Source organism: Equus caballus, chromosome 8 (genome assembly GCF_041296265.1).
Source record: "Equus caballus isolate H_3958 breed thoroughbred chromosome 8, TB-T2T, whole genome shotgun sequence".
Lineage (NCBI taxonomy): Eukaryota > Metazoa > Chordata > Mammalia > Perissodactyla > Equidae > Equus > Equus caballus.
Window position 1 is genome coordinate 24,864,550 of NC_091691.1, and position 27,397 is coordinate 24,891,946.

The window sequence follows — 27,397 nt, forward strand, 5'->3', positions numbered from 1 at the left end:
ATAAGAATGATAAACCAATTTCTTCAAAGCTATTTATCAACAGTGGAAACCGTTATTTGGATCTATAGTGCCTGCTCGTTTGAAGAAAAACTATTATGACAGATAAACCTGAGAATAATATCAGTTTACTACCACAGGCAAAAAAGAACCATTTATTAAAGGAGATACAGAACGTTTGTTTGCTCAAATTTTAATACTGCTTTACATAGTTTGTGAATCAATTCCTATTATAATGTTTATAACCAAAAATTTCAACTGATTACAGATTTACTTTTCACTTGTCAACACAGAGTTGATAATCTTGAGGGGAAAATACATCAAAGGCAATATGTACAATTATAGAAGTTCTTATTATACATGTAGCATGGAACATACATTTATTTATTACTTTTTACATATTCTAGAAGACATTAAAATGAAGATAAATAGATTCAAACTGGTTGATAAACTTATGGTGGCTGAGGTCCTTCATTTTATTCTTTGTGATAAGAAAATCCAAAATTATTTATGGTGAATTTCTCATCATACATTCATTCTAAAAACACAGTAAAAAAAAAAATCTTGTAAAGACTGCAGATTGGTTAATTTAGGTGTTTAATAGTGGCTTATTATCTAATTATTTGACTGCTGGGGATATCTGCTGTAGAAGGAAAAAAAATATGAGAAAATTTTCCCATTTACACCTGATAAAGAAACAAAATGAAAACAACAGAAAAAACAGTTGTAAAGCTACGTGATGCTATTTCTGGCCTAGTCCATTATGTCCTGATGCACATTTTAAGTGTTTTCTTTTTCATAAAGGTAAAAATCTGAAAAGAAAGACACATTGTGTATGTTTTTTCCCAAAATATAGATTTTTTTAAAAAATATATACATACAATATATAGAAGCTGAAATTATGCAAAACCAATAAACAAAACGCCACAGTAGAATAAGTGGGTGCAGCATATAGATTATAAAATGTCCCCACAGCAGTTTTGGGGCTTCCCCCTCCCTTTACCTGTTTTATGATTTTATAATCACACCTACGTATTATCAAGCCTGAAATAAAGGCACTACTGACATCAGGTAGTGCAAAGAGCTCAGATATTTCTTTGATGAAGAATAAAATACTTTGAGTAGATGAAAATGCAAAATGGCACATTTTTTTCAACTCATTCCAGTGTCAAAGCTTAACCAAAACATCTAAATATACAAATGCAGCCTGGAAATATTTTAGTGCAAATATGAAAAATAACAGCATAATTTAAAGGTACTTAAATAAGGTGTCGTAAGGGTGGGGACGGTCCAACGAGGTTCCCTAGGGACAACAAATGTAATGGCATCTGGTGCAATGTCTTGTTAAAACTTTTAAAAATCAAGAAGACAAAATTAGAGGTGAAAACTCACCTACTAAGCATTTATTATTCTAACTTAAGGGGAGACTAAAAGGGCGATTTGTTGAAGATCAAAATATTTTCCTAGATTTGTCGATGGGGGTCAAAAATAACGTGAGTTCTCCTGAAGTCTGCACACACAATGCTGGTGTTCAATTGCCTAAATGCTAGTGCATCTGAGAAAGCCCAGTTTGTGACTTGAGTTTTCATCAGAAGGTCTCGTCGTCATTGCAGTTGGTTGCCCAGTGCCCAAACATCTCACAGATTTCACAGTACGGGCGTTCCTCGCTCCGACTGCCATGGTGGGTGGAATGCGGGGGGTCATCAGACATCTGTGCCTGGGTAGGACAATCCTCGGTGTCATGGAGATCAAAGCAGTCACATATGTCACAGAAGAGGCGAGGTTTCTTCTTAGACTGTTTTTCCTGGTCATCACTACAAATGTTAACACGTATAATCAGAAACTCATCTCTATCAGAAGAAATTCAAGAGATAATATCACTTCTAAAGAATAAAAAGCAAGAACAAATTATGGCCAAGTCTGGGAGCCACAAGTGTAGGTACTACAATCCACATTGAAAATTTTCATGTCAAACCATTTGTAGTGTATCGCTCTCTTTCCAGATTTATAGCCATATAACCACAAAGCAATTGCTTCTCCAATCCACTGGGGAACCTAACTTTAAACACACACATTTCTTTAGATGGAGCTAAGGTTGCCATCAGTGCTGTCTCACGTGAAATACCTGTCATAATTGTTGAAGTCATCACCGTTCCCGTTAAGGGCTGCTTCTGACATCATCTCCACCTTCATCTTGAGGTCTTGATTCTTCCTCTGGAGGTCCACTATTACTGAATTCAGGAAATCAATCTAATTTGTCCAAGAAAAGAAAAACGTGTGTCAAACGTCTGACAGGCGTGCGCCGGAGTATCAACAAGTCACAGGGGCGTACTCTCCTGCTACGGCCGCAGAGTGTGCTGGGCACTGCAGAAGGGGCCAACGCTGGCTGTTCCCGAACCCATATTTCATATATACACACACACAAAATGTTACAAAAAGCACAACCAGTTAGTTGCTCCCTTAAGCTGTAGAACCAATCCAGGACTTTTATGTTCTGTAGGTTTGAAAAAGTCCATGGAAATTCTCCTCAGCCCACCATTGAACACTTAGTGATTGGTCACAGCGGGACGGTAAATGTGTCTTCAGAGAAAAATGAAGGAGTTTTAAGGAGAAAGTTCAAACTCCCTTTCAATTGAGGAGACACTTTGGCACCCGATGACAGGGCAGCCTTCAGGTGCCACACATAAGAAGAGCCCCTGTGCCAAGACTCACTGGGCACTGGGACGACAGGATGCCCATCAGGAGGAAACGCTCTTGTCTTAACATTTCCTTTCAAACCAAGGGCACAAAATATATTATTAAAAACAAAAAGATTCTTCCGTCTTCTACAAATAATAAAAAGGTCTCACTTCTCTAAATATCCATTGGGGAAAAAAATCCCACTTTACAATATTAAAAAATACGTGTGTGTATGTATATATGTTCACATACATACATATTTCATTTTTTTAAAGAAATATTTGGCCTTTTTCTCCTGCTGGGGCAAGTTATAAAACAAAGCTAGCAGTCACTAGCTTTGTGATTCTCTGTAGAACACTCCTTCTAACGCTGAAGGCAGACCCACTGAATCTCTTTTCACTTCTCAAACTGCATTTTCTAAGACTTTATCCTGTTAGGAGATCCATTTCAGGAAGGAAAAAAGCCACAAGATGGATGTAAATATAGTGGGAAACCACACACGCACACGTGCTCGAAAATTAGGAAACATAAATAATACCATTTGCTGATTGGAAGAAAGTGATGGCAGCGGCAGATGAAACAAACAGAAGCAGAAAGGAAAGGGGGAAAGAGAAAACACTGTTAATTAAATTTATGCTTATGAGGCATACAAACTAAGCAGACAATGCTATCCAGGGTAAGTTAGTATGTTTGTTGACTCCTTTCATGCCTTTCAAAGGAGATGTCGGATAACTAAGACAAATCACAAACTGAGTTTTTCTTTTATTTAAAAGTGAAAGATGGCTTTTGTACCTTTGAATTTTGAACAGGATAACTATATCTAAACTATATTATTAAAATTAAAGATCGATGTTTGTTGCTAATGTGCTATTATATTTCCAAATATAGAACAGTTTGCCTCCATATAATCCCACTTTTAAAACTAAGGCTGTTTTGATAATTTTGGCTTTAGGAAACAATTTTCAAGAACCTCATCTTTTTAAGGTAAAGATGAGAAAGGAACCATTTGACAAAGCAATTCTACTTCTAGGAATTTATCCTAAAGAAATAATGGTATATCTGCAAAATGATAGATGTTTATAATACACCTAAAAGATCAGAAATATCCGAAATGTCATGTCAATCGATAGGGAACTGATTAAATCACAGTACATCCATATAATGGAATACTATACAACTATAAAAAAAGTAAGTGCAGACCAGTTTGTGTAATATGCCACCATTTATGTAAAAAAAGAAGGGGAAAGGGGGCCAGCCCCATGGCTGAGTCATTAAGTTCGTGCGCTCTGCTTCGGTGGCCCAGGGTTGCACAGGTTCAGATCCTGGGCAGAGACATGGCACCACTCATCAGGCCATGCTTAGGCAGCGTCCCACATAGCACAACCAGAGGCACTCACAACTAGAATATATAATCATGTACTGGGGGGTTTTGGGGAGAAGAAGGAAAAAAAAATAAAGAAGACTGGCAACAGATGTTAGCTCAGCTGCCAATCTTTTAAAAAAAAAGAAAAAGGGGGCCAGCCGGGTGGTGCAGCGGTTAAGTTTGCATGTACAGCTTCAGCAGCCCGGCGTTCGCCAGTTCAGATCCCGGGTGCACACATGGCACTGCTTGGCAAGCCATGCTGTGGTGGGCGTCCCACATATAAAGCAGAGGGAGATGGGCACAGATGTTAGTCAGGGCCAGCCTTCCTCAGCAAAAAGAGGAGGATTGGCAGATGTTAGCTCAGGGCTAGTCTTCCTCAAAAAAAAAAAAGAAAAAGAAAGAATGGGAAAAAGACTGTATTAGTCTTGGCTTGTATATACATTTTTTTTAATCTCTGAAAAGATAAACAAAAAAAGGACACTAATAATAGTGATTAACTGTTTGGGGAGTTGGGAACCGAGGAGGAGAGAGAGGAGGGAGATTTTTTGTTCAGAGGGAGATTTTATTCCTGTATGTATTTGTAATATTGTTTAATGTTTACACCGTATGAATGTATTACCTATTCAAAAGATTAAATGATTTTTAAAAGTAGCAAGTAAGCAAAGCAAAAGGAAGGAACATTACCTGACTCTCTTGCGCTCTTTCATCCTCGTCTGCCTGAGTATCAGTATTACCTTATATTAAAAAAAAAAAAAAAAGTGGAGGGGGGATTTCTTAAAAATTACAATCTTTTTTTCCTTGTTATTGCAATGAAAGGGTCAATGTTAGAAATTCATTTTCACATGGAATTCCCAGGTGTGCCTCTTTGAGAACACATTCATGAATTCCCATCCCATGTCTGGACCCCTAAAGGATCTACCTAGATGCTGGCCCTACCCCTCAGGTGTTCTCTCTCAGGCTGGCCCAGTGCTGGGTAAGAGTGCCCTCACACCCATCTGAATTTAAAGAACCAACTATCATTCTTTCACAAAGAGACCATCTCTGTTCTCCACTGCAGTGTACTTTCAGGACCCACAGTTGCTACTGGGATGGCAGCTAACACCTACCATGGTATATTTCTGCCAACATGCAAGACGACGGGAAGGTCCAGAGTGCGGATACCAGGCACACCCATGTGTGTGGGACCTGGGTCGTGACTAGCCCTCATCTGATTATACAGTGGGAGAGCCAAGGACAGATGGGGCAGATCAGGGGCAGTGCAACAGCTGCCTTCAAAGGGCATCTCTAATGGGAACGGCTCCTCTGCAGGAAGCAGCGGTGTTAGAAAGAAGCGCCACGCGGTCATCATTTTACCTGAGGAGCTGCTGAGCTGCCTCTTGTTTTCTTTGAGTTGAAGCTCCAAGTTCTTTACCTTGAGCTCAAGCTTCACCTTATCAGACTCTAGAGACTGAACAACTGAATGCAAGGACTTGGCAGAGGCGTTTTCTCCCCTGAGCACTGTGACCTGAAACACAGTGGTTTAACTTAGGCTCGGAGTTGAACGAAAAGAGGGAGCGTGAATGTTCACCTTAGACGGTACTCTACCTCATTTCTCAGTTTTTCCAGCTCTGCATCCTTTTCTGTGAGTAAGGCACTAGTAATACTGATGGATTTCTGCAAGGAGGCTTTTTCTTCATCTGTGTCTTTTATTAACTTGGATTCTCTAAAAGACCAAAGAGTTAAAAAAATTCCAGAAATCAACCGAGAGAGTGGTCAGTGTACAACTGTCCTAGAACAAATAGGCAATTAACTTCAGTTAATGTAAGAAAAAAGTATCAGAGGGAAGTTTATAGGGGTCTAAGGCTATTACGTTTGCAAAATTTTACTTGAAATTTTACTTACTGTGAGGGGAGAAAAAGTTTACCTATGTATGCATAGACATGCCAGAATCTGCGTATCATTGTATCCATTTGAATTTAAAGAAACAAGTTAATAACTTTGGAAGACGTAAAATTAAAAAACACAAGACTGTTGTAACCCCAAAGAATTTCTTAAAAAAGCTAACCCCAAGTTGAATTCTGTTACTTCTTGAATAAATTATTACCAAGCAATAACAACAATTAAAATACACACATGCAAAGCGATTATACAGATGTCATGCAGAGCAGTTTTATGCTGGAAGTATCAATTGGTTCTCACTAATTTCAGTAACTTTTAGCAAGTTCCAAGAACGTGTTTTTGAGATCTATGGGCCAAAACAGTAGCAAAGATTATTACTACTATTCAAACTGAAGGATTATTACTTTTCATCCATAGAATCTGAAGAGGACATTAAGTTGCTCATAGGAATGAAAGGTAATTACATAACGGCTAGAACAGAAATGTTACAATGGATTTCCGGGTGTAGAAGGAAAGCATGGGGAGTCCGGAGGAGGAGCATCAGCACGCTTGGTTTCTGTTCGCAGCCTGATGCAGCATTTGGTTATCAGCAGAGGGAGGGGGCCCAGGCCTTTAATGAGAGGAAAACATTTATCCTGGCATCAGGGAATGGAAGAAGAAAGGGAAAGATGACAGGGGACAGGGAGGGAGGGCAAGACACAATAGATACAACCCTAAAGGGCAGGCTTCTCTGTTTATATACATGTGTGTTTACATTTTTGCTCTAAAAATTACATGCATTCAAAAGTGCCCAGGTCATCAAAGACAAGGAAAGACTGAGGAACTGTCACAGATTGGAGGAGACAAAGGAGATACGACAACTGAACGCAATGTGGTTTCCTAGATTGGATCCTGAAAGAGAAAAAACACGTTAATGGAAAAAGTGGGGAATCTGAATAAAGTCTAGAGCCTAGCTAGGAGTACTGTGCCAACGTGCCTTTCCTAGTTTTGATAAATGCACCAGGAATGTAAGATGTTCACGTTGGGGAAACTGGGTGAAGGGTACATGGGAACTTTCTGTACTACCTTCAACTCTTCTGTAAGTCTGAAATTATTTTAAAACAAAAAGTTTTTAAAAATTACATGCAGTGTGAAGAGGAAAAAGATCTTATATCACAAAAACGCTTTGGGAAAAACAGAACCAGAGAAAAATTTCCTAGCCAGCCCTCAGGCCACACACCCTAGACACTGTGTTAATGTAGATAATCATCAGTGAGAGTTCATAACTTAACAAAAACAAGCCGAATTACTCCTGGTTTTATTAGAAGTAACTGGGTGAATGCAGAGAATGTAATGGTTCAGTCTGTTTTAGAACTGACTGGAGGAATCAGAAACTGAGGCCCAGGTTAGAAATGGCAGAACGTATGTCTGGTTAGTGAGACCCAAGATATCCGGCACACGAATTACAGAATTCTCATGATTTATGGTAAGTTGAAATTCTACACAAAGATGAATATATAAGTTTTGTATTTATCTCATTGTGTGGCTTATACTCCAGAATGATAAGTAGTAAGAAAAGAATCTGAGACTTACAGAAATTTCTTGAATTCAACACCCAAACGTTATATGTACACTGGAAAGGGGGTGAGTATTGATGCCATTAAATTGCTAAGTGATTAACACCTTGCTAGGAAATAGGATCTTGTTCAGGTTAAAACAAAGATTTTAATGGAAGGAATGTACAGGCATTTATTCCACCTGGAAAAGAAAATATCTGACATTATCCAAAGATTCAGTAAGTCTTGGGCTCTTTAAGCTTCTACTAAATTTATTTGGTAGCTTATTCTATTGTAAAAACTATTTCAAGAGCTTCATTTGTTATAAATCCACCTCAAATTTGAAAAACGTAATTTTAAATGTTTTTACTGAAAAATACCAGGATTTGGGGGTTGTTGAACAGATTTAGATTCTTCTATAATCAGACTCTAGTTAGGCAAGATCTCACAGATTCCTTGTGTTAGGGAAGGATAAAGACACCATCAGCTGGCAGAAGGTAATAGGTGTGGGTATCTTTATCTGCCTATCATCACATACAGACAACCTCTAAGTGAGGCTGCTTTCTAAGAAGATGGAAGTAAAACGTTTCTTGCACAAGTTATCAAAGACGCAGGGTTAAAGGGATCTAACTTGTCATTCATAAACCAAATGACAGGACAAATAGACTTTGGCAGCTCATCCTGGTGACCAATCTTCACTGCCAGCTTTGTAGGCTATTTCTAAGCTCTAATCCTATTATGCAAACCAAGAGGAGCTAAATTAAACCATTTATGCCAACATTACTGACACCTGAGTCACAAACCACACTGACAGGAGGACCCCTGTTACTTTTAAGCCATAGACTGACTTGGTGTTACTAAAAATAACAAGAAGGGAAAATAAACATAATATGAAAGAAGGGCTATAGGGGCCAGAAATCTTTCCCCCAGGAGAACATATCACCCAGATTCTTTCCGTACTACTTACATAGGAAATAAATTCCAGTAATGAAGCAAATACCTTAAAGTGTTACTGGGCAAGCTTTAAAAATGCAAGATAACAAGAACCAAATATTAGAAACATGAAGAGAAATGCAAATACAGTAAGGAGAACTAAATTTGCACGGAAGTTCTTTGCTGTATATAGATTTAAAAGAGATACGTGTGTGTGTGTGTGTGTGTGTGTATACTGCTGAGGATATTCTACAAAACAGAAGCAAGACACAGAGGGACAAAGGCAGCCAAAAAATATATACAACAATTTGGTTTACTAAAAATATATGAAATTTATTTATTATAACGTGGATAGACTTTCTTTAGTCTTACCATTAAAGACACACAGATATAGCAAAGGAAGCAAGAGTAGGAAAGGGAAAAGAGAGGGGTGAAATGAGCATTGGTAAGTAGCGCAAGCTCAGAGACAGTCAGACAGTTAGCAACCCACAGTGAGCCTCATGAGCTGGAGCAGGGGACCTCGTCAGAACTGGCGGACGGTACTGTCAACCAGTTTTCATTCCCGGCAGAAATCTGGCATTTACACTAACAGAATTAATTCTGACTCCAAAAAGTCCACACCTAAGATTTTGGCTCTGGAGTCCCTTCTTTGAGATCAAAAAGCCTAGAGAAGGGAGAGAAGCCAAGTTCCCCAACCTGCTGCAGGCTTGAGCCATCAGAGGAACACACTTCTCTACTTCTATCAACTAGAGCAAGACAAGGTTGGCTCTGCTTTATCTACTAGACATCTTGCAACCTGGTTTGAAAGATGTTTCCCAAACTTGGAGACCAGTTTTCCAAAGAAATGATTACATTTTTAAGCTAAGAGAAAAACTTCTACTACGTATTGCTTGCAATTCAATGTTTAGATACCAAAAAAATACAGCAAATACAGGAGGATGCTACTAATTTCTTAATAAGTAGTTTCATCCTACAGTCAGGAAGAAGTTCTGCACTTCAATATAATGATCACTCGAATGAAGCAATTATATACCATCTTGACTATGAATGTTCACATATCACTTCTAAACTGTTGATTAAGATCTCAGTTCTTGCATGAGCAAATACATTTCAAATATTTTTATGGTTTAAGTACTTTCCAGACTTTTAAATTAAGAACATATCAAATTCTTTTGATTACTTTATGCTATATGTACTTAACTATTACACACATAGACCTACATACGGATCCTTTACCAAACTGACTTTTAGAAGGCATTTAAGAGTCCAAATTATTAGCTAAAATATATTTGCATTCAGACTTCTAAAACAGACATAACTTTCCATGAGAGTTAATTAACAAGTTGACAAAAAAACAGTTCTAAATATGAGAAACTAGGTTTTTAAATTTTTCGCTCTCAGGAAAAATTATCATCTTTATCTGCATTTCTGATAAAATGAGTAATTTTCGAGAGACCTTCTCCCAAACATATCCAGGACTTCAAAATGGGAGCAGAGATGGTGACGTAAGAAGAGAGGACTTGACAAGTACTCAAATTTGTTCCATCTTTTTAAGCCATGAAAAAAGTCACATGCCTAACCACATTTTGAAAGGCACGTAATTTAGTTAAAGTCACATGGTGAGGACTAACGAAGCACATCTTTGTTTTAAAAAAAAGATTAAAAAGTAATAATAAATAAACTAAATAAATGTACACTAAGAATAGAAGGAGCATAAAAATCTGAAGACCAGGGTCTTATGCTTGCATCCGAATTTCTGGCCAAGTTGCCTGACTTTTAGGGCTTTAGTTAGCTCATTTTTAAATGTAAGCTCCAGCATGTATCCACTGAGTGGTTGTGAGATTAAACTTGTGAATTATGAAGTGCTGCATAAATGCAAGGGGACTAGGTCAGTATTTACACCAGCCCATTTGTATATATTCCCTTGTCACAGGGATAAGCCCTATTAATTTTTTCACATCTCCTTGATAACTGCATACATGAAGTTCTTTTTAGAGAAACAAAGCCTTATTTACGTAAAATCAAATGTTCCAAGGCCCACATGGGCAGAGCGGCGCCTGTACACAGGAACGAGGTTAAGGCCTGGCAGACCAGTCACCACAGCTCATGGTCACTTGGAGCACACCTGGCTGGATCAGCGGTGTGGCTGCGGCGAAACACCCGTGCATTCTGGTGTGAAACTTTAAAGAAGAATGAATCTAAGTATTTCTCAATTAAAAAAGGAAATGAGGAAAGGCACCTTTGGAAAGAGGCCTAATGTCCTCTAGAATATAGCTTACAGAACCCGAATGTCTTTGTGGGCTAAATAAAGCCCTCAATTCCTAAGCAACTGCCATGCTGGCAGGAGGGGACACTGCCAGTGTCAAGCATGTGTGTCAGTGGTCGGTGAGGGAAACCTCTGCCTTGACAGGCAAGAATAAAATACTGTGAGAGGGCATAGAGGAAATCTTCAGGGTTTTTTTCTATCTTATTATTATTTTCCTAATTGAAGTATAGAAGAATTCTTGATTATGCTATTCTTAAAGGTTTTAGTTTTAGTTTTAGTTTTGTTTTTAATCAGAAAAAAGCCTGCCACTGTTGCGATGCCCATCTCTTCAGAACCGCACAGCAAACCACTGTACAGGCCGTGGCTCTCGGCGGCACACCGCGACCCTGCTGGGCATGCGCGAAGCACAGGCCTTTTCTGGACACAAACCGCACATTTTAAAGAGCGGACAGCGACTGTCAGGATGGTTTAGGCTTCTAAACAATTATTTCTGTGGGCCTGTTTACCCTTATTCAAAAATACTGGAAGGCTTCCATTTGATTATCATGAAAGAATAACAAACTCCTTTTTATAAAATAAATAAAAGCATTTAAAATGCTGTTACTCATTATTATTGAAAAATTATAATTTTTATATAATTGAAATCAGTATTTATATGCAGATCAGTTACTCTATATAAAATTATAGTATTTTTAGTTACTGAAACTAGGAGGTAACAGCAGTATGAGAATCTGATTTTGGAACACTTCTGATTAAATGCAACTGAACATGGCTTAAAAATTAAACTATTCTTTGTTTTACTAATACTGAAACCTTCGCAAATAAATTTTCATAACGTGTCAAATATGAATACCATATTATCACAAGGAAATTTTCTGGTTATAAGAAGGTCGCATGTTTTCCACAAGTCACTGTACATATCATGTTCTAACATTTTCCTTATTAAACACACACATACACACACACTCACACAGCAATAAACTGAAAAAAGGAAAGCCTACCTCTTTTTCATTTCTAACAACTGATTATTGAGTGCAGATCTCTCTTCTTCCAGCTGGAAAAAAAAAAAAAAAAAGTTCAGTTCATAACAGGCCCATGAGAGGCCTCTCTCTCACCCACCAGCCACATTCCCAGGCTCCAGGACAGCTAAAGCGACTGGCCTTCCTCACAGGCAATGAACAAGGAGCAAGCGGCCACGATTTCCCAGAATGACAGTTATTAATTTATAAATCATTTTTGACTTGAATGACTCCCGTTCCTCAGGGACCTGAGAGTCAAAAATATTAAATAGCCAGACCTGACCAGCACATGCCGCATCTTAGGCACTCAGTAAATGTTTGTTAACCCAGCGAGTGAAAGCTCCACTAGGAACATCCTGGTTCCTTCACTGAAACAACAGAGGTCAAGCGTCACTAACTCAAGGAGGGCTAGGCGCAGGGCACTGACTCGACACGGGCCTTATTTTATGCCTACTGTATTCCAGGCATCTGTTTCTCACCTATAAAATAAAGAGGTTCCAAAGGCATTTCCAGCGGCCCTTTAGTTCTAAAATTCTATTATCCTCTGAAGGGTAAAAAACAAAAGACTCAGTTAATCTTGTAAGAGAAGACTCACCTGTACCCTCAATCTGCACCACACAGAGTTTAGCCAACCACCGATTTCAAATCACACTGTTAATTAAAAAAGGAGTGAAAAAGTTCTTGTGTGGATTTTTCTTTTAAGGATAACACCAGAGACTATATAATGGTTTCCAACAGCCCAGAATTTAAGCTACTGGCTCACTATAGGTAGTTATGGTCTTCTTTCTGATCATGTATCCATTATGTACATGCTTTGCTATAAGGTTTTCATGCTTCATGGATATTTATATCCATTAAGGTATATGCTTTTGCTGCATGAGTAATTCATAGAAATATTTAGAAATTTTTAAAGAGTGAAAGGAAGGAAAAAGAATGGGAAGTAGGGGCATGTTCCGCTTCTCGGTGGCCCCGGGGTTCACTGGTTCAGATCCCAGGTGCGGACATGGCACCGCGTGGCAAAAGCCATGCTGTGGTAGGCATCCCACAAAGAAAGCAGAGGAAGATGGGCATGGACGTTAGCTCAGGGCCAGGCTTCCTCAGCAAAAAAGAGGATTGGCAGTAGTTAGCTCAGAGCTAATCTTCCTCCAAAAAAAAAAAAAGAACGGGAAGTAAACTTTAAAAAATCAAAGGGAGAACATCTGGAGAGTGGGATGTGGTGACAAGAGGGGCTTTCATTTTTTCCTTTATGCTGTTTTATACAGTTTATTTTTTAAACAAGGAAGCTGTTTTACTTTCATAGTTAAAAAAATAAAACAGAAGAAAAAATCAATAAACAAACAAGACTGGGAAATGCCTATAATGAAGATATAAATAGATAAAAGACATGGCAGAGAGTTCACAACAGAGAAAACACAAATTATTAATAAACATTTAAAAAATCATTCAACTCTGCAAAAAACAGTATGCGGAGATTCTCCCTCATTCTTGGAGGATGCATTGTGCCTGAATTTCCATGGAATAGACATTTGGGATACTTATTGTAGTGATTCTTTATAGAAAACAACAATTTTTTCTTCTTCTGGTCCATGACCCAATCTAGGAAAACAAGTTGCACATAGGAGTCATAAATATGACTTTAAGAAACCTTAAAGCTAAATAGTTCCTCACGTTTTCCTTGTCTTTTGTGACCTTGGTATTTTTGAAGAGTGAAGGCCACTTATCTTATAGAAGGTCCGTCAGTTTGGATTCATCCGCTGTTTCCACGTGAGTGGAGCCAGATCATGTGCTCTCTGGCAGGAACACCAGAGAAGTGATGCCGTGTCCTTCTCAGGACACACTATCAAGAGGTGCACAATGTCGATTTTTGGTGAGGGTGACTTTGATCACTTGGTTAAGGAAGAAGCATCTTCCATGTTTCTCCACTGTAAAGGTACTATTTTTTCTTTGTAATTAACATGTATTATGTGGGAAGATACTTTCACGCCATGTAAATTTCCTGTTCGTCAACAAAATCTGACCCACTTGTTTTAGCACTAATTGATAATTCTTGCCTAAATAAATTATTACCATGATGGTGTTACTGCTTCTAAGCCGTGTCAGTGGACTTGAGAAAAATTTAAAACTTCTGCTCTTTAAAAGACACTGTTAAGGAAGAGTAAAGACAAGCCACAGACTGAGAGAAAACACTTGCAAAACACAACCTGATAAAGAACTTGTATCCACAATATATTAAGAACTCTCACAACTCAATAATATGCAGACAAACAACCAAATTAAAAAATGGGCAAAAGATCTCAACAGACATTTGACCACAGAAGAGATAAAGAGGGCCAATAAGCACGTGAAAAGATGCTCATCATCATTAGTCATCAGGGAAACGCAAATTAAAATGACACTTGAGACACTTGTTTTATGATTTCTAATTTCATTCCATTGTGTTCAGGGAACATACTTTGCATGATTTCAATCCTTTTAAATTTATTGAGACTTGCTTTATGACTAACACATATCCTGGAGGATGTTCCATGTGTATTCTGAGAAAAATGTGTATTCTGCCGTTATTGGATGGAATGCTCTATAGATGACCGTTAGGTCTAGCTGATTTATAGTGTTATTCAAGTCTTCTATTTCCTTATTGATCCTCTGTCTAGTTGTTCTATCCCTTACTGAAATAGGGTGCTGAAGTCTCCAACTATTATTGTTGAGTTGTCTACTTCTTCCTTTAATTCTGTCGGTTTTTGCTTCATATATTTTGAAGCTATTATTAGATGCACAAATATTTATAATTGTTATATTTTCTAGATGGATTGACTTTTTTTTTCCTTCTTCTCCCCAAAGCCCCCCAGTACATAGTTGTATATTTTAGTTGTGGGTCCTTCTACTTGTGCCATGTGGGATGCCACCTTAGCATGGCTTGATGAGTGGTGTGTAGGTCCGCACCCAGGATCTGAGCAAGTGAAACCCTGGGCTGCCAAAGTGGAGCGCGTGAACTCAACCACTTGGCCACAGGGCCAGCCTGTGGATTGACCTTTTTATTATTATAGAATGTCCGTCTCTCTGTCTTCAGTAAAAATTTTTGTCTTAAAAGTCTATTTTGTGTGATATTAGCATAGCCACTCCAGCTCACTTCTGGTTACTCTTTGCATGGTATATCTTGCTCCATCTTTTTACTTTCAACCCATTTGTGTCTTTGAATCTAAACCGTGTCTCTTATAGACAGCATATAGTTAGATCATGTTTTTAAAAAATTCATTCTGTCAATCTCTGCCTTTTAATCAGTGTTTAATCCATTTACATTTAATGTTATTATGGCAAGGTTATATATCTTTTTTCAATTAATAAATTTTATCTTTTAGAGCAGTTTAGATTCACGCCAAAATCAAGCAGAAAGTATGGAGTTTCCCATATACCCCCTGCCCTCTCCACAACCTCCCCTACTATCAACATCCCACATTTGTTACAATCAATGACCCTACACTGACACATCATTATCACCCAAAGTCCATAATTTACATTAGGTTCACTCTTGGTGTGGTACATTCTAAGGGTTTTGACAAATGTATAAAGACATGTATCTACCACTGTAGTATTTTACAGAACAGTTTCACCGCCCTAAAAATCATTGATACTCTCCCTATTCATTACTCTCTCCCCCATCCCTGATAACCAGTGGTTTTTTTATTGTCTCCATAGTTTTGCCTTTCCCAGAATGTCATATAGTTAAAACCATACAGTATGCAACCTTTTCAAATTGGCTTTCACTTAGTAATATGCATTTAAAGTTCCTCCCTGTCTTTTCACGGCTTGATAGCTCACTTCTTTTTGGCAATGAATAACATTCCATGTCTGGATATACTACAGTTTATTTATCCACTCACCTACTGAAGAACATCTTGATTGCCTCCAAGTTTTGTCAATTGTGAGTAAATCTGATAAACATCCATGTACAGGATTTCATGTGGACATAAGTTTCCAATTCATTTGGGTAAATACCAAGGAGCATGATTGCTGGATCATACGGTAAGGATATGTTTAGTCTTGTAAGAAACTGCTGAACTGTCTTCCAAAGCAGCTGTACCATTTTGCATTCCCACCAGCAATGAATGAGAGTTCCTGTTGCTTGACATCTTCACTAACATTTGGCGTTGTCAGTGTTTTGGATTTTGGCCATTCTAATAGGTGTGTAATAGTAGTATCTCATTGTTAATTTTACAATTCTCTAATGATATACAATGTTGGGCATCTTTTGATATCTTACTTGCCATCTACATCTTTCTTGGTGAGGTGTCTATTCAGGTCTTTTGTGCATTTTTTAATCAGGTTGTTCATTTTCTTATTGTTGAGTTTTAAGAGTTGTTTGTATATTTTGGGTAACAGTCCTTTATCAGTTGTATCTTTTGTAAATACTTTCTCCCAATCAGTGGTTTGTCTTCTCATTCTCTTTGGACATTGTCTTTCACAAAGCAGGAGTGTCTAATTTTAATAAAGTCCAGCTTATAAATTCTTTCTTTCATGGATCATGCTTTTGGTGTTGTACCTAAAAAGTCATCACTATACCCAATGTCATCTAGGTTTTCGCCTATTTTATTTTTTAGGAGTTTTATAGTTTTGCATTTTATATTTAGATCTATGATCATTTTTACTTAATTTTTGTGAAGGGTGTAATATTTGTGTCTAGGTTCACTTTTTTGCATGTGGATGTCCAGTTGTTCCAGCATCATTTGTTGAAAAGATGATCTTTGCTCCATTGTATTGCCTTCCTCTTTTGTCAAAGATCAGTTGCCTATATTTAAAGATTTTTAAAATTTTTCCTTTTTCTCCGCAAAGCCCCCTAGTACATAGTTGTATATTTTTGGTTGTGGGTCCTTCTAGTTGTGGCATGTGGGACACTGCCTCAGCATGGCTTGATGAGCAGTGCCATGTCAGTGCCCAGGATCCAAACCGGTGGAACCCTGGGCTGTGAAAGCAGAGGGTGTGAACTTACCCACTCGGTCATGGGGCCAGCCCCTATATGGGTCTATTTCTAAGCTCTTTATTCTGTTACACTGATATATTTGTCCATTCTTTTGCCAATACCACACTGTATTGATTACCATAGCTTTATACTAAGTCTTGAAGTTGGGTAGTGTAATCCTTCAATTTTGTTGTTATCCTTCAATATTAAGTTGGTTATTTGGGGTCTTTTGCCTCTCCATATAAACCTTAGAATCAGTTTGTCAACATCCACAAAATAACTTTCTAGGATTTTGACTGGAATTGCATTAAATCTATAGATCATGTTGGGAAGAACCAACATTTTCACAATTTTGAGTCTTTCTATCCATGAACATGGACTATCTCTCCATTTATTTAGTTCTTTGATTTCGTTCATCAGAGTTTTGTAGTTTTCCTCAGATAGGTATTTTGTTAGATTTACACCTAAGTATTCCATTTTGGGGGGTGCTAATATAAATGGCATTATGTTTTTTAATTTCAAATTCCACTTGTTCATTGCTGGTATATAAGAAAGCAATTGACTTTTGTATATTAAACTTTGTATTCTGCAATCTTGCTATAATCACTTATTAGTTCCAGAAGTGTTTTTTAGTAATTCTTTCAGATTTTCTATGTTATGTCATCTGCAAACAAAGACAGTTTTATTTCTTCCTTCTCAATACGTATACCTTTTATTTCCTTTTCTTGTCTTAATGCATTATGAAGGACTAGCAGTACAATGTTGAAAAGCAGCAGTGAGAAAGGACATCCCTGAATTGTGCCAAATCTTAGAGAGAAAGCTTTGCCTTTTTCACCATTAAGCATGGCAGCTGCAGGTTTTTTGTAGATATTCTTTATCAAATTGAGGAAGTTCCCCCTCTATTCCTAGTTTGCTGAGAGATTTTATCATGAATGGGTGTTGGATTTTTTTCAAATGCTTTTTCTACATCTATTGATATGATCATGTGATTTTTTTCTTTAGTCTGTTGATGTGATGGATTATATTAACTGATTTCAAACACTGAGCCAGCCTTGTATATCTGGGAAAAATCTCACTTGGTCATAATACATAATTCTTTTTATATATTGCTAGATTCAACTTGCTAATATTTTACTGGTACATACTATTTTGATTCCATTTATGTTACCTAACTAGAAAAGGCAAAACTATAGGGCCATAAACGAGATAAACATTTTTTAGGGATTAACAAGTGATCAACTATAAAGGATTATCAGAGAACTTTTTTAGGGTGAAGGAAATCTTGATTGTGGGGTAAGTTATGTGACTGTATATATATATGTGTCAAAACTCACTAAACCATACACCTATGAAGGATGAATTTTAATTTCTGTAAATTACACCTTAATAAGTTTGACTTTGGGGGGAAAAAAGCAAGTTTGAGTAACGTTTACAATATGACTTTCATAAAAAACAAAAACTGAACGTATATATACATTTGTATATGCTGTTAAATACATGAAGAACAGTATGGAAAGATACACCAAACCATTTATAACGTTGCCTCAATGAAATGACAATGGGAGGAGTAATAATTTTGAAATGACACATATTTGTATTGTTTCACGTGACAAATGTATATTTCTAATTTAAAAATACCATTATAGTTTAAGAGGAATAAATATTTCTTGTTTTTTAGAGATACAAAATATTTACACATGAAATGATAGGATATCTAGGATTTGTTTCAAAATAATCCATGACAGGGTGGAGAGTGAGTGGGAGTTGCGAGAGTTGACTGCTTTTGGAGTTGGATACATGGGGATTCATTGTACTACTCACTCTGCTTCTGCAAGTGCTTGAAATTTTTCATAATAAAAGATTGAAAAAAGGGGAGGGTTACTTTAAAGAAATATATTAAGAAAACAATATTACAGGGAAGGTAGTGTAAAAATGATCATAGTCTGGGGAACACCAGACCAGAAAATCTTAAAGAGCTCATCTATTCACAAAACTGTTTTATAAATAAACATGATAGGTAATTTGCTTTAAATCTATCATTTAAGCTAAGAAAATACTAGCTCAGGTGAAATGAAGGATGTGTTGAAGTTCGAAGTCATTACACACAGCTCCTTTTTTTTGTAGGCTCAATAAAACCACCTGAATAAAAACCGCCAAAGAGGAGTAGCAATTTTCTCAGTTTTGCTCAATGCCATCTCCTCCATTTCTGGAACACTGGCAGGCACGTAGTAGGCACTCAACAACTATGTGTTGAGTGAACAAATTTATCAGATAGTCAGAAAGCTGGTGCTCTCAATGGGTATGAGTTGGAAGCCAGCATTCTCTCAGGATGAACTCTCTCTGTTCAACTAGTCTAAGCAAGCCAATGCTAAGCCAGCTCTTCTCCCACCGACTTCCCCAGTGAGACGGGGCTATTTCACATCTGGGCTATTTCAGTCTATTCTCTAAGCAAGTGTTCTGAGGTCCAAAATAGCAGCTCTACCTTGTCAGCACAAAACACATTCACATCCCTTGTGCCTGAAGATTTCTTGTCTCGCCTCCCACACACACACACAGACAGACTTCTGCTCTTAGAAGTGAAGAAGGTAATGGGGAAAAACGGGAGAGGAGGATTTAGTTATTTTTGTGGACAAGCCCTTTGAGAAAAGAAAGGAAGGTGGGACAGACATAGTGAAGTGCTGCCTAGACCCCACTTTCAAGCCAGGCCTTGTCACCAGCTTCTGGGAATGCTGGCTGCAGAGAGCCCACTGTCAGCCTCTTCAGTGATCGCTGCTGCAGAGCCACCTCTGCCATGGTCACAGCCCCTTTGCAGGATGGACCACATCCAATGACTGCTTAATCTGGGATTATAAAGAGACTGGCCATCTGGTGCAACTTGGGACAAATCTCAAGGGCCACTCCAGCTCCAGAGCTCCTCATGGGGTCAGTCAAGTCTGCCATGGGCCCGCACCATGGCTCAACTTCTCGCTCTGCCCAATCCTGCTTCTTTCCCCTCCTTTCCACAGGTGCTGCCCCAAGGGCACACCTTAATAAACATCATGCACACTAAACACTCTCTCAGCCTCCTTCCCTGGGAACTTGACCTGCAACAGTATGCATTAAGTCACCACTGTAAGTTCTTAGAAGAGGCATAGGGAGATGGCAGGCCTTGGAGACTGGGTTGAGTTTATATGAATATGTATATGAATTACATAAGTAAATATATATGAATATATTTATAACTTCAAACACATACACAGGTATCACTGTCCTTTATCAAGAATGCTGTTGATGGTGTGGCCATAAGGTCCTAGGGGACTGTGACTCAGTGAGGCCAATACACATGGAGTTCTTTATACAGTGCACACATGGCAACTCAGTCTTTAATTTTTACTCCTCGTTGCTGAAAAGACAGCAGCTACTCTTCCCATAAGACTGCTGGCATCTTGAGTCAGTTAAAGTGTATCCTCTGTCCAGCCAAAAGCATCCTTAACTGTGCAGAAGCAAGCCAGAAGAGACCCACACCCTTTGGCCTAGACCCTCTGGCAGTTACTTACAGACTGGATGGCATCTCAGTGCTAGGAAGTGGCCTGGTACAAATCTCCTCAAAAGCTAGAGTGGTTAAGACGACTGTGAAGTCAAGAGGAACGTTTCAAGCAAGAAACTTAAAATATGCAGAAAGAGAATACGCAGGATGTAAAAAGACCTTCGGCAACTGAATGCATCCCTTGGCCCATTTTCTAAATGTAACGCTTGAAAACGCTTAACTAGGTGAAAGGAAGATTCCCACAGAACCCAACAAATCAGAGGTTTTGGCTTCAGCAATTTCTAAGTTGTAGATAAAATTGTTACTTTTTAAAAGAATAATTACTTTATTATTTTTGTTAGAATGATACACGTTCTTTTTTTTTTCAGAAAACTCAGCAATACAGAACAATTTTTTAAAAGAAGGAAAAAATTTCCCCAATTTTACCACTGAGGAATAATTTTAAGCGAATGGAAAAACTGAATGAAATTTTATGGTAGAATAATTCTACTATAATTAACATTAGCTGAATGACATGCCAGACATCTCTATGTGTATAATAGCAAGAAAGATAGATAGGGGTGAAAGAAAAATTAAAGTTGAAGTAGACAAAATAAATTGGTTGGGGGCAGAAAAATGTTCTTTATCACAAAGACATATTCCATTCTAAGAGCTCCGACTAGGTTTATACTATATATTCACTTTGTAAAATTTGTAAATAAAATATTTTTTGAAGAGGTTAACATCATTTTCTCAGGCATAAATTAATTTTAACTTTAGACAATATCAAACATCATCCTGATATAAAAGATGGAGAAGTTTGCACACATCCACTTTCTTTCAATCCTACCACCCCAAATTTTGTTAGTCATACCCTCTCTGTATATTTTTCTTTTTTTCCTTTTTACTTTGTTAATGTCTTAAACTTACATTCACCAAATGATCAAAAATTAACATCACCAATAATGGGATAAAGCAACATCCTGCCAGGAGGATACAGTATCACTTATATGGTCTTCCTGCTAAAAATGTGCAACCTCAATGCCATCATGATGAAACATCAGACAAACCCAAAATGAAGGATTTTTTTCCCCTTTTTTGTTTTTGGGTGAGGAAGATTGTCCCTAAGCTAACATCTGTGCCAACCTTCCTCTATTTTGTATGTGGGATGCCATCACAGCATGGCTTGATGAGCAGTGTGTAGGTTGGCACCCAGGATCTGAACCTGCGAACCCCAGGCCGCCGAAGTGGAGCGCATGAACTTAACCACTACACCACCGGGCTGGCCCAAAAGATTTTATACAACAGAACTGGCCTGTTCTTTTCAAAAGAGTCAAGTCATAACAGACAAAGAAAGGCAGAGGAATAATTCCAGATTAAAGAAGACTGAAGAGACATGACAACTCAACGAATGGAATGCATGATCCTGGATTGGATCCTGAAGCAGGAAAAAAAGCTCTAAGGACATTACTGGGAGAACTGCCTAAAAGGAACACAGCCTGCACACTAGGTAATAGCGCTGAACCTCCTAAATTTGATAATTGCACTGTGGTTAGGTAAAAACAAGTCCTTAGAGCTCATGAGCTGAGCATTCTGTGTTCTATTTTTACAGCTTTTGCAAAGTTTGAAGTAATTTCCAAATAAAAAGTTAAAAACACAATTCTGTCTGTATCTGCAATTCCCTATGCTGTCAGCTCAGTTGTCTGTTTACCTGGATTTAGCACTCGCCACCGCCCTCCCACCACAGTTCCTCTTTAGCCGAGTCCTATATCGTGATTCATGTCTTGCTTGGCCAGATTTTATCATCAAGTAGCTACTTTCCAGAAGGACTCACAGATGCTGCAGATTCTAAGTTCTTTTATGTTTGAAGACATCTGGTCTGTCTTCTTACCTGAATAACTGCCTGGATATGATGCTCCTGATCCTATTTTCTGTCCCTTAGAACTCTGAAACAGTGCACCACAATTTTCTGGCAGTGAATATTGGCTGCAGTGAGTGGGTTGGTTCTTTACTTTTTTATAAGGAATCACCTTTTTCTACCTGGGCCCCTGAAGAATTTTGTCTTCTTTTTTCTTCTTCTTTTCCTCAAAGCCCCCAAATAGACAGCTGTATATTTTAGTTGTAGGTCCTTCTGGTTGTGCTATGTGGGACACGGCCTCAGCATGGCCTGATGAGCAGTGCCATGTCCACACCCAGGATCTGAACCAGCGAAACCCTGAGCCATTGAAGCGGAGCGCGTGAAGTTAACCACTCGGCCACAGGGCTGGCCCTGAACTCTGTATTCTTGAATTTCAGTAATAACCAGGGTACTTTTTGGTGTCAACTGCTTTGGACCAATATCCCCCTCTGTGTTCCCTGACTGGGTTTCCATACAACCCACCACGTCCTCCTCATCTGTAACTCAGCTCTTCCTTCACTCTAATTCCTTAGTATCTTTTGACTGTTTTCCTTTCTAATATATTATGACCAACTCGAGCTTTTCTTTTATACCTTTAGAAATGTTCATTAGGCTCCTTTCTGTTTCTGATCTATTTAGAAGTTCTGATATGCTGTGGTTTTCGTCTTCAATTTGTTTCCTTAACTCTTTATTCTGTTCAATTTGTGTCATTTTATAATCTCCTCTTTGAACAGCTGTTTTATTTAAATCACTTAGGTTTTTATAAGGCAAAAAGGAATATTTTACTTTGGGCAATGTTGTCTCACGGCCTGAATTCCTCATCTCTGTATGGATTCCTGTGTTCCTTTCTTTCCTCTTTTGGCATAATATGTGTTCAGTTATTCATCTCACTACAAGGCAACTCTACCTAGATCTTCTATTTGCTCACGTGGAATGTAACTGAATTTTCTCTACTATCCTTCCTGCTTTATCTGAGACCTTTAATCTTCATCTCTAAGCTACAACAAAAAATCAGGCATTGACATCTACACAGTCATGCCCCACTTAACAACAGGGATACATTTCTGAGAAATGCATCGCTGGGCGATGTTGTCATTGTGTGAACATCACAGGGTGTACTTACAAACCTAGATGGTACAGTCTACTACACACCTAGGCCATATGGTACTAATCTTATGGGATCACTGTCATATATGTGGTCCCTCGTTGACCGAAACATCATCATGCAGTGCACGACTGTACCCTTCCATAGCCAGAGGGCCCTGGGGCAAGGATGGGAAAAGTGTTATCATGGCAATGTATAGAATGTGTTGGAGATCTCTTTTCTAAGATTTGTCTTTTTGTGTCCTTTATCTCATTCACTCCTCTGAAAAGAAGTAATCATATTCCCACAGGAGCATGTCCTCAGGTTTCAGCCTTAGACAGATATTACAAATTGGATCTTTTAACATCTACTCTCCTGTCACCTCTCCTTCCTAGAGATGGGAACTCAGCCCCATTTATGGTTGGAGGTGACAAAACCATGTGAAGAGAAGCCCTCTGCCCTTCCCTACCTTGTCCCTCCCCCTGTTCCCTCCTGGAAAGCTTTCTAATGCCTGGAGGTACAACAGCCATCAGTGATCAAGAGGATGAAAACTACATGCTAAGGATGGCAGCAGAGCAGAAAGAAAAGCAGGGTTTGCTGAGGACGTTCTTGAGTGGCTGGACCTACATGCATTGCCCACCTGTGGACTTATTATCATTTGAGAGAAAACCCCAACCCACTCCCACCCACCCTCGTTCACTTAAGCACTCTTTGTTTGGCCAGAAGAGTGATGGAAAATGACAACTAGGAGTTTTTCCTGCCTCTGATAGAATCCTGAGATCATAGAAAAGGGCTTCCAGCCTCCAAGAGTTTTCCTTGACTATTTCCCAGGCTGCCTACTCACCTCTTCAGTCTTATCTTCTGCCAACTGGATTGGGTATGGGGATGGGGAGAATTAGAGGGAAAATTCTCAGGATTTTGTTATTTGTTTTCCTCTCTTACCACTGTGAACACAGTGTCAGAGTCAAACCACAACTTTGTTTCTTTTCTTAACCGTCAACTTTAACATTTACAGCATGAATTTTACTGGCTTTGCTGGTTTTCCTGGAGACATTTTTTTTTTTTTTTAAAGATTTTTTTTTTATTTTTTCCTTTTTCTCCCCAAAGCCCCCCGGTACATAGTTGCGTATTCTTCGTTGTGGGTTCCTCTAGTTGTGGCATGTGGGACGCTGCCTCAGCGTGGTGTGACGAGCAGTGCCATGTCCGCGCCCAGGATTCGAACCGACGAAACACTGGGCCGCCTGCAGCGGAGCGCGTGAACTTAACCACTCGGCCACGGGGCCAGCCCCTCCTGGAGACATTTTTTAATAGTCAAAAAAGTATGTTCATTTCATAGGTATTGACACAGAGAGATTCTGTGATCCAGCTTCACTCAGTCCTACCTGCCCAGGAGTCCCCTGAGCCCAGATGAAAATGATGACAGCTGACAATCACCATTTTTCCAAAATAAAACATGACAAGCTAAAAACACCGTTCCCTTTCTAAATATTCATGTCTGGGAATTCAGGTCCATTTAAAAGCCAGGTAATATTCATGGATCAATTCAGATGATAAATGCAGTTTTTTGTATATGACAGCTGCTATAACCTCTGTCATGAAGAACTGTTGATGAAATATAGTATTGAGTCATCTAATCCCTGTCCAGTTTCTATAAGCAAACTGTAACCTCATTTTGCAAATAACCAGGAGGAAATCAGCACTGTTCCCATAGTGATAGCTCAGTGTATCTGCAGTCCTTACAAGGGGGAACACATGTGAGGTTTGGGAATGATAAATCAGACATTTCAAAAGTGACTACCTATGGTAACTATTTCTATAGAAGAACTCACACTATTATGATTATTTTTAGTCTTCTCTATGAAAAGAAATTATGTTCTTCTCTACGGAAGCACTGTATGCTTCCAGCATCCACACATAGCAAATGCCCCACTCATTTGGTGATCAGGCTTTTGGAACCACAACTCTCTGCAACAAAGCTAAGAACTTAGAAGTAACTGGAATCACGTAACAAAGTAGAATGAGCAGTCACTAGGTAAGTGATGACTCCAGCAAGAGTCATTTCAGCAGTGCACTGGTGGTGGCAAAAAGCAGACTGCAGGGGATGCGGAAGAAAATGGGAGGTGAAAAATAAAGGCAGAAAACAGATCACTCTTTTTAAAACTTTGGAAATAAAGAAAAAGAGAAGATAGGGCTGTAAGTGTGAACGGTGTGGCAAGATTTAGAACTGCTTTTGAGGAAATGAGAAAGATTTTCTAACCCACAGAAGATCCACAGTGGCCATCAGAGATAGTGGCTATAGGCAGGGATGCAGACATCAGGACAGGTGACAGTCTGAACAGAGAAAGAAGACACGAACACTTGAAACAAATGGATAAACAAAATGTCGACCATTTAAAAGCACTATACAGCCATGAAAAGAAATGAAGCACTGAGACCTGCTGCAACATGGATGAACCTTAAAAACATGATGCTAAGTGAAAAAAGCCAGACACAAAAGGTCACATATTGTATGATTCCATTTATATGAAATATCCAGAACAGGAAAATCCATAGAGACAGAAAGCAGATTAGTGGTTGTGGGTGGAGGGGAAATGCAGAATCACTGCTTAAATGGGATAGGGTTTCCTTTTGTGGTGATGAAAATGTTCTGGAACTAGATAGAAGTGATAGCTGCACAACACTGTGAATCTTCTTAATGCCACTGAATTATACACTGTAAAACAGTCAAAACAGTAAATTTTACGTTAAGTGTATTTTAACAGACACACACAGCCAACCTAAAGCAGCATGAAACCAGCCGGCCATCAGGCAGGAAACTGAATGTGAGAGCAAACAGTCAATAGCAATGACGAGGACAACCTTCATAATCATCAGGTACCAGGAAAAGGTAAGTTATGTTAATCGTTAGGTTAAACCATATGAAATTGCAGAATAATAGCAATTTCATATGGTTCACTCTAATATGGTCTCTTTTAAAAGGCAAGGCCCTCCATATGACATTTTATGAAGATTTCTGTCACTGTTGATGCCAGATAAACACTTCTGCCTCTCACAATCCTAACTGATGCTGGTTTTCACCTCTCTCCTCTCCTAAAATGAAAGGTGACTTAATTTTATTGGAAAGGAGAACATCTGATAGGGGGAGCAGACAACAAAGAATGCAAATGCGTAGGTTCTCTTTCTGGCTTTGCCAGCTCCTTCCTCAAGGATTATAAGCAAATAGGGGAGCACTTTCAATTGTTAAAATACTTCCTTCAGAGGGGCACATGATGCCCACTTGTCAATCAAGTTGAATGGGAGATTCCAACAAAGAATGGAATTTATTACTCTCCACCTTCGACCAACAGTAGTCCTACTTGTTATTAACTCTCTTAATTAGAATTTCCTGCATCATCTTTTTAAGGTGACACACAGAGAGTGTTCTACAAAACCACTGTCACAGGGAGCGCAGGGATTCTTTTATTTCAACAAATAACCTCACTTCCAAATGACAAAAAGCAAAAGGAAACAGCCCTCATCACGAACGAGGCTTTTCAAAGAAAAATCTTTAGCCAATAATCCCAGTAAGATCCTTAAGATGCAGAACAGATTCTGAGATGTCTCGGATTTTCTAAGCAAAATAAATATGAGACAGGAAAAAAAAATACCAGTAGAGAGTACATTTTTATAGCAGTGTCTGACTCCATCTACCCCAATCCTAGCTCATGGGTAATTTTTTTAATCTTAACAACAGTAACAATGAAGTAAGTAGAAGTAAGTTTTATCCTCAATATAGGAGAGTAGCAGGCTTCCGAGTCAGTCAGACACGAGTTCAGATCTCGGCTCCTCCACTGTCTAGAGCTGTGTGGCTTTGGCAAGTTGCTTCACTTTTGAGCCTCAGCTTCCTTGTCTACAAAATAATCTTACTATCTCATAGGTATGTTGTGATGATTCTGTGAAACACGGCAGTCAGCTCAGTAAACATTCAGTAAATCATGGTGCTACTAAATAAAGGGATTAGGATAGAACGCGGGTCCTAGGTCAGTATTTATCTATCCTAAGTCAATCTAGCTTCTGCTGTCTTAATTTTAGAATGAAACACTAAATATTTCTATAGCACTACAATTAAAATTCTTTTTTTAAAAACTAGGGTTTCTGTCAAACACTGTGGCTCTGTAGTACATCTGTGAACATAGCGGATCAATAGTTTGGCTCAACTATAGACAGTAATGAAGTAAAAATTTGTAATTTTACAGAAGTAAACAGTACTCTAGATTCTTGGAGATTATACAGTAAGAGTAAGAGAGC

At 38.5% G+C, this 27,397-nt stretch overlaps 1 protein-coding gene across 50 annotated transcripts in view; it reads right to left on the reverse strand.

The window, feature by feature from the left end:
- Positions 1–120: 120 nt before the first annotated feature.
- The window catches only part of CLIP1 (CAP-Gly domain containing linker protein 1), a 114,213-nt gene continuing 86,936 nt past the window's right edge, over positions 121–27,397 (reverse strand). For all 50 annotated transcript variants that reach the window (XM_070220313.1, XM_070220303.1, XM_070220287.1 and 47 more), the window contains 6 exons: positions 11,653–11,705; positions 5,624–5,741; positions 5,393–5,543; positions 4,724–4,773; positions 2,123–2,247; positions 121–1,811 (listed from right to left, as the gene is read on the reverse strand). In XM_070220313.1, the coding sequence (XP_070076414.1) occupies positions 1,586–1,811; positions 2,123–2,247; positions 4,724–4,773; positions 5,393–5,543; positions 5,624–5,741; positions 11,653–11,705 (723 nt within the window). In that variant the 3' untranslated portion in view covers positions 121–1,585. The remainder of the gene's footprint in view (positions 1,812–2,122; positions 2,248–4,723; positions 4,774–5,392; positions 5,544–5,623; positions 5,742–11,652; positions 11,706–27,397) is intronic.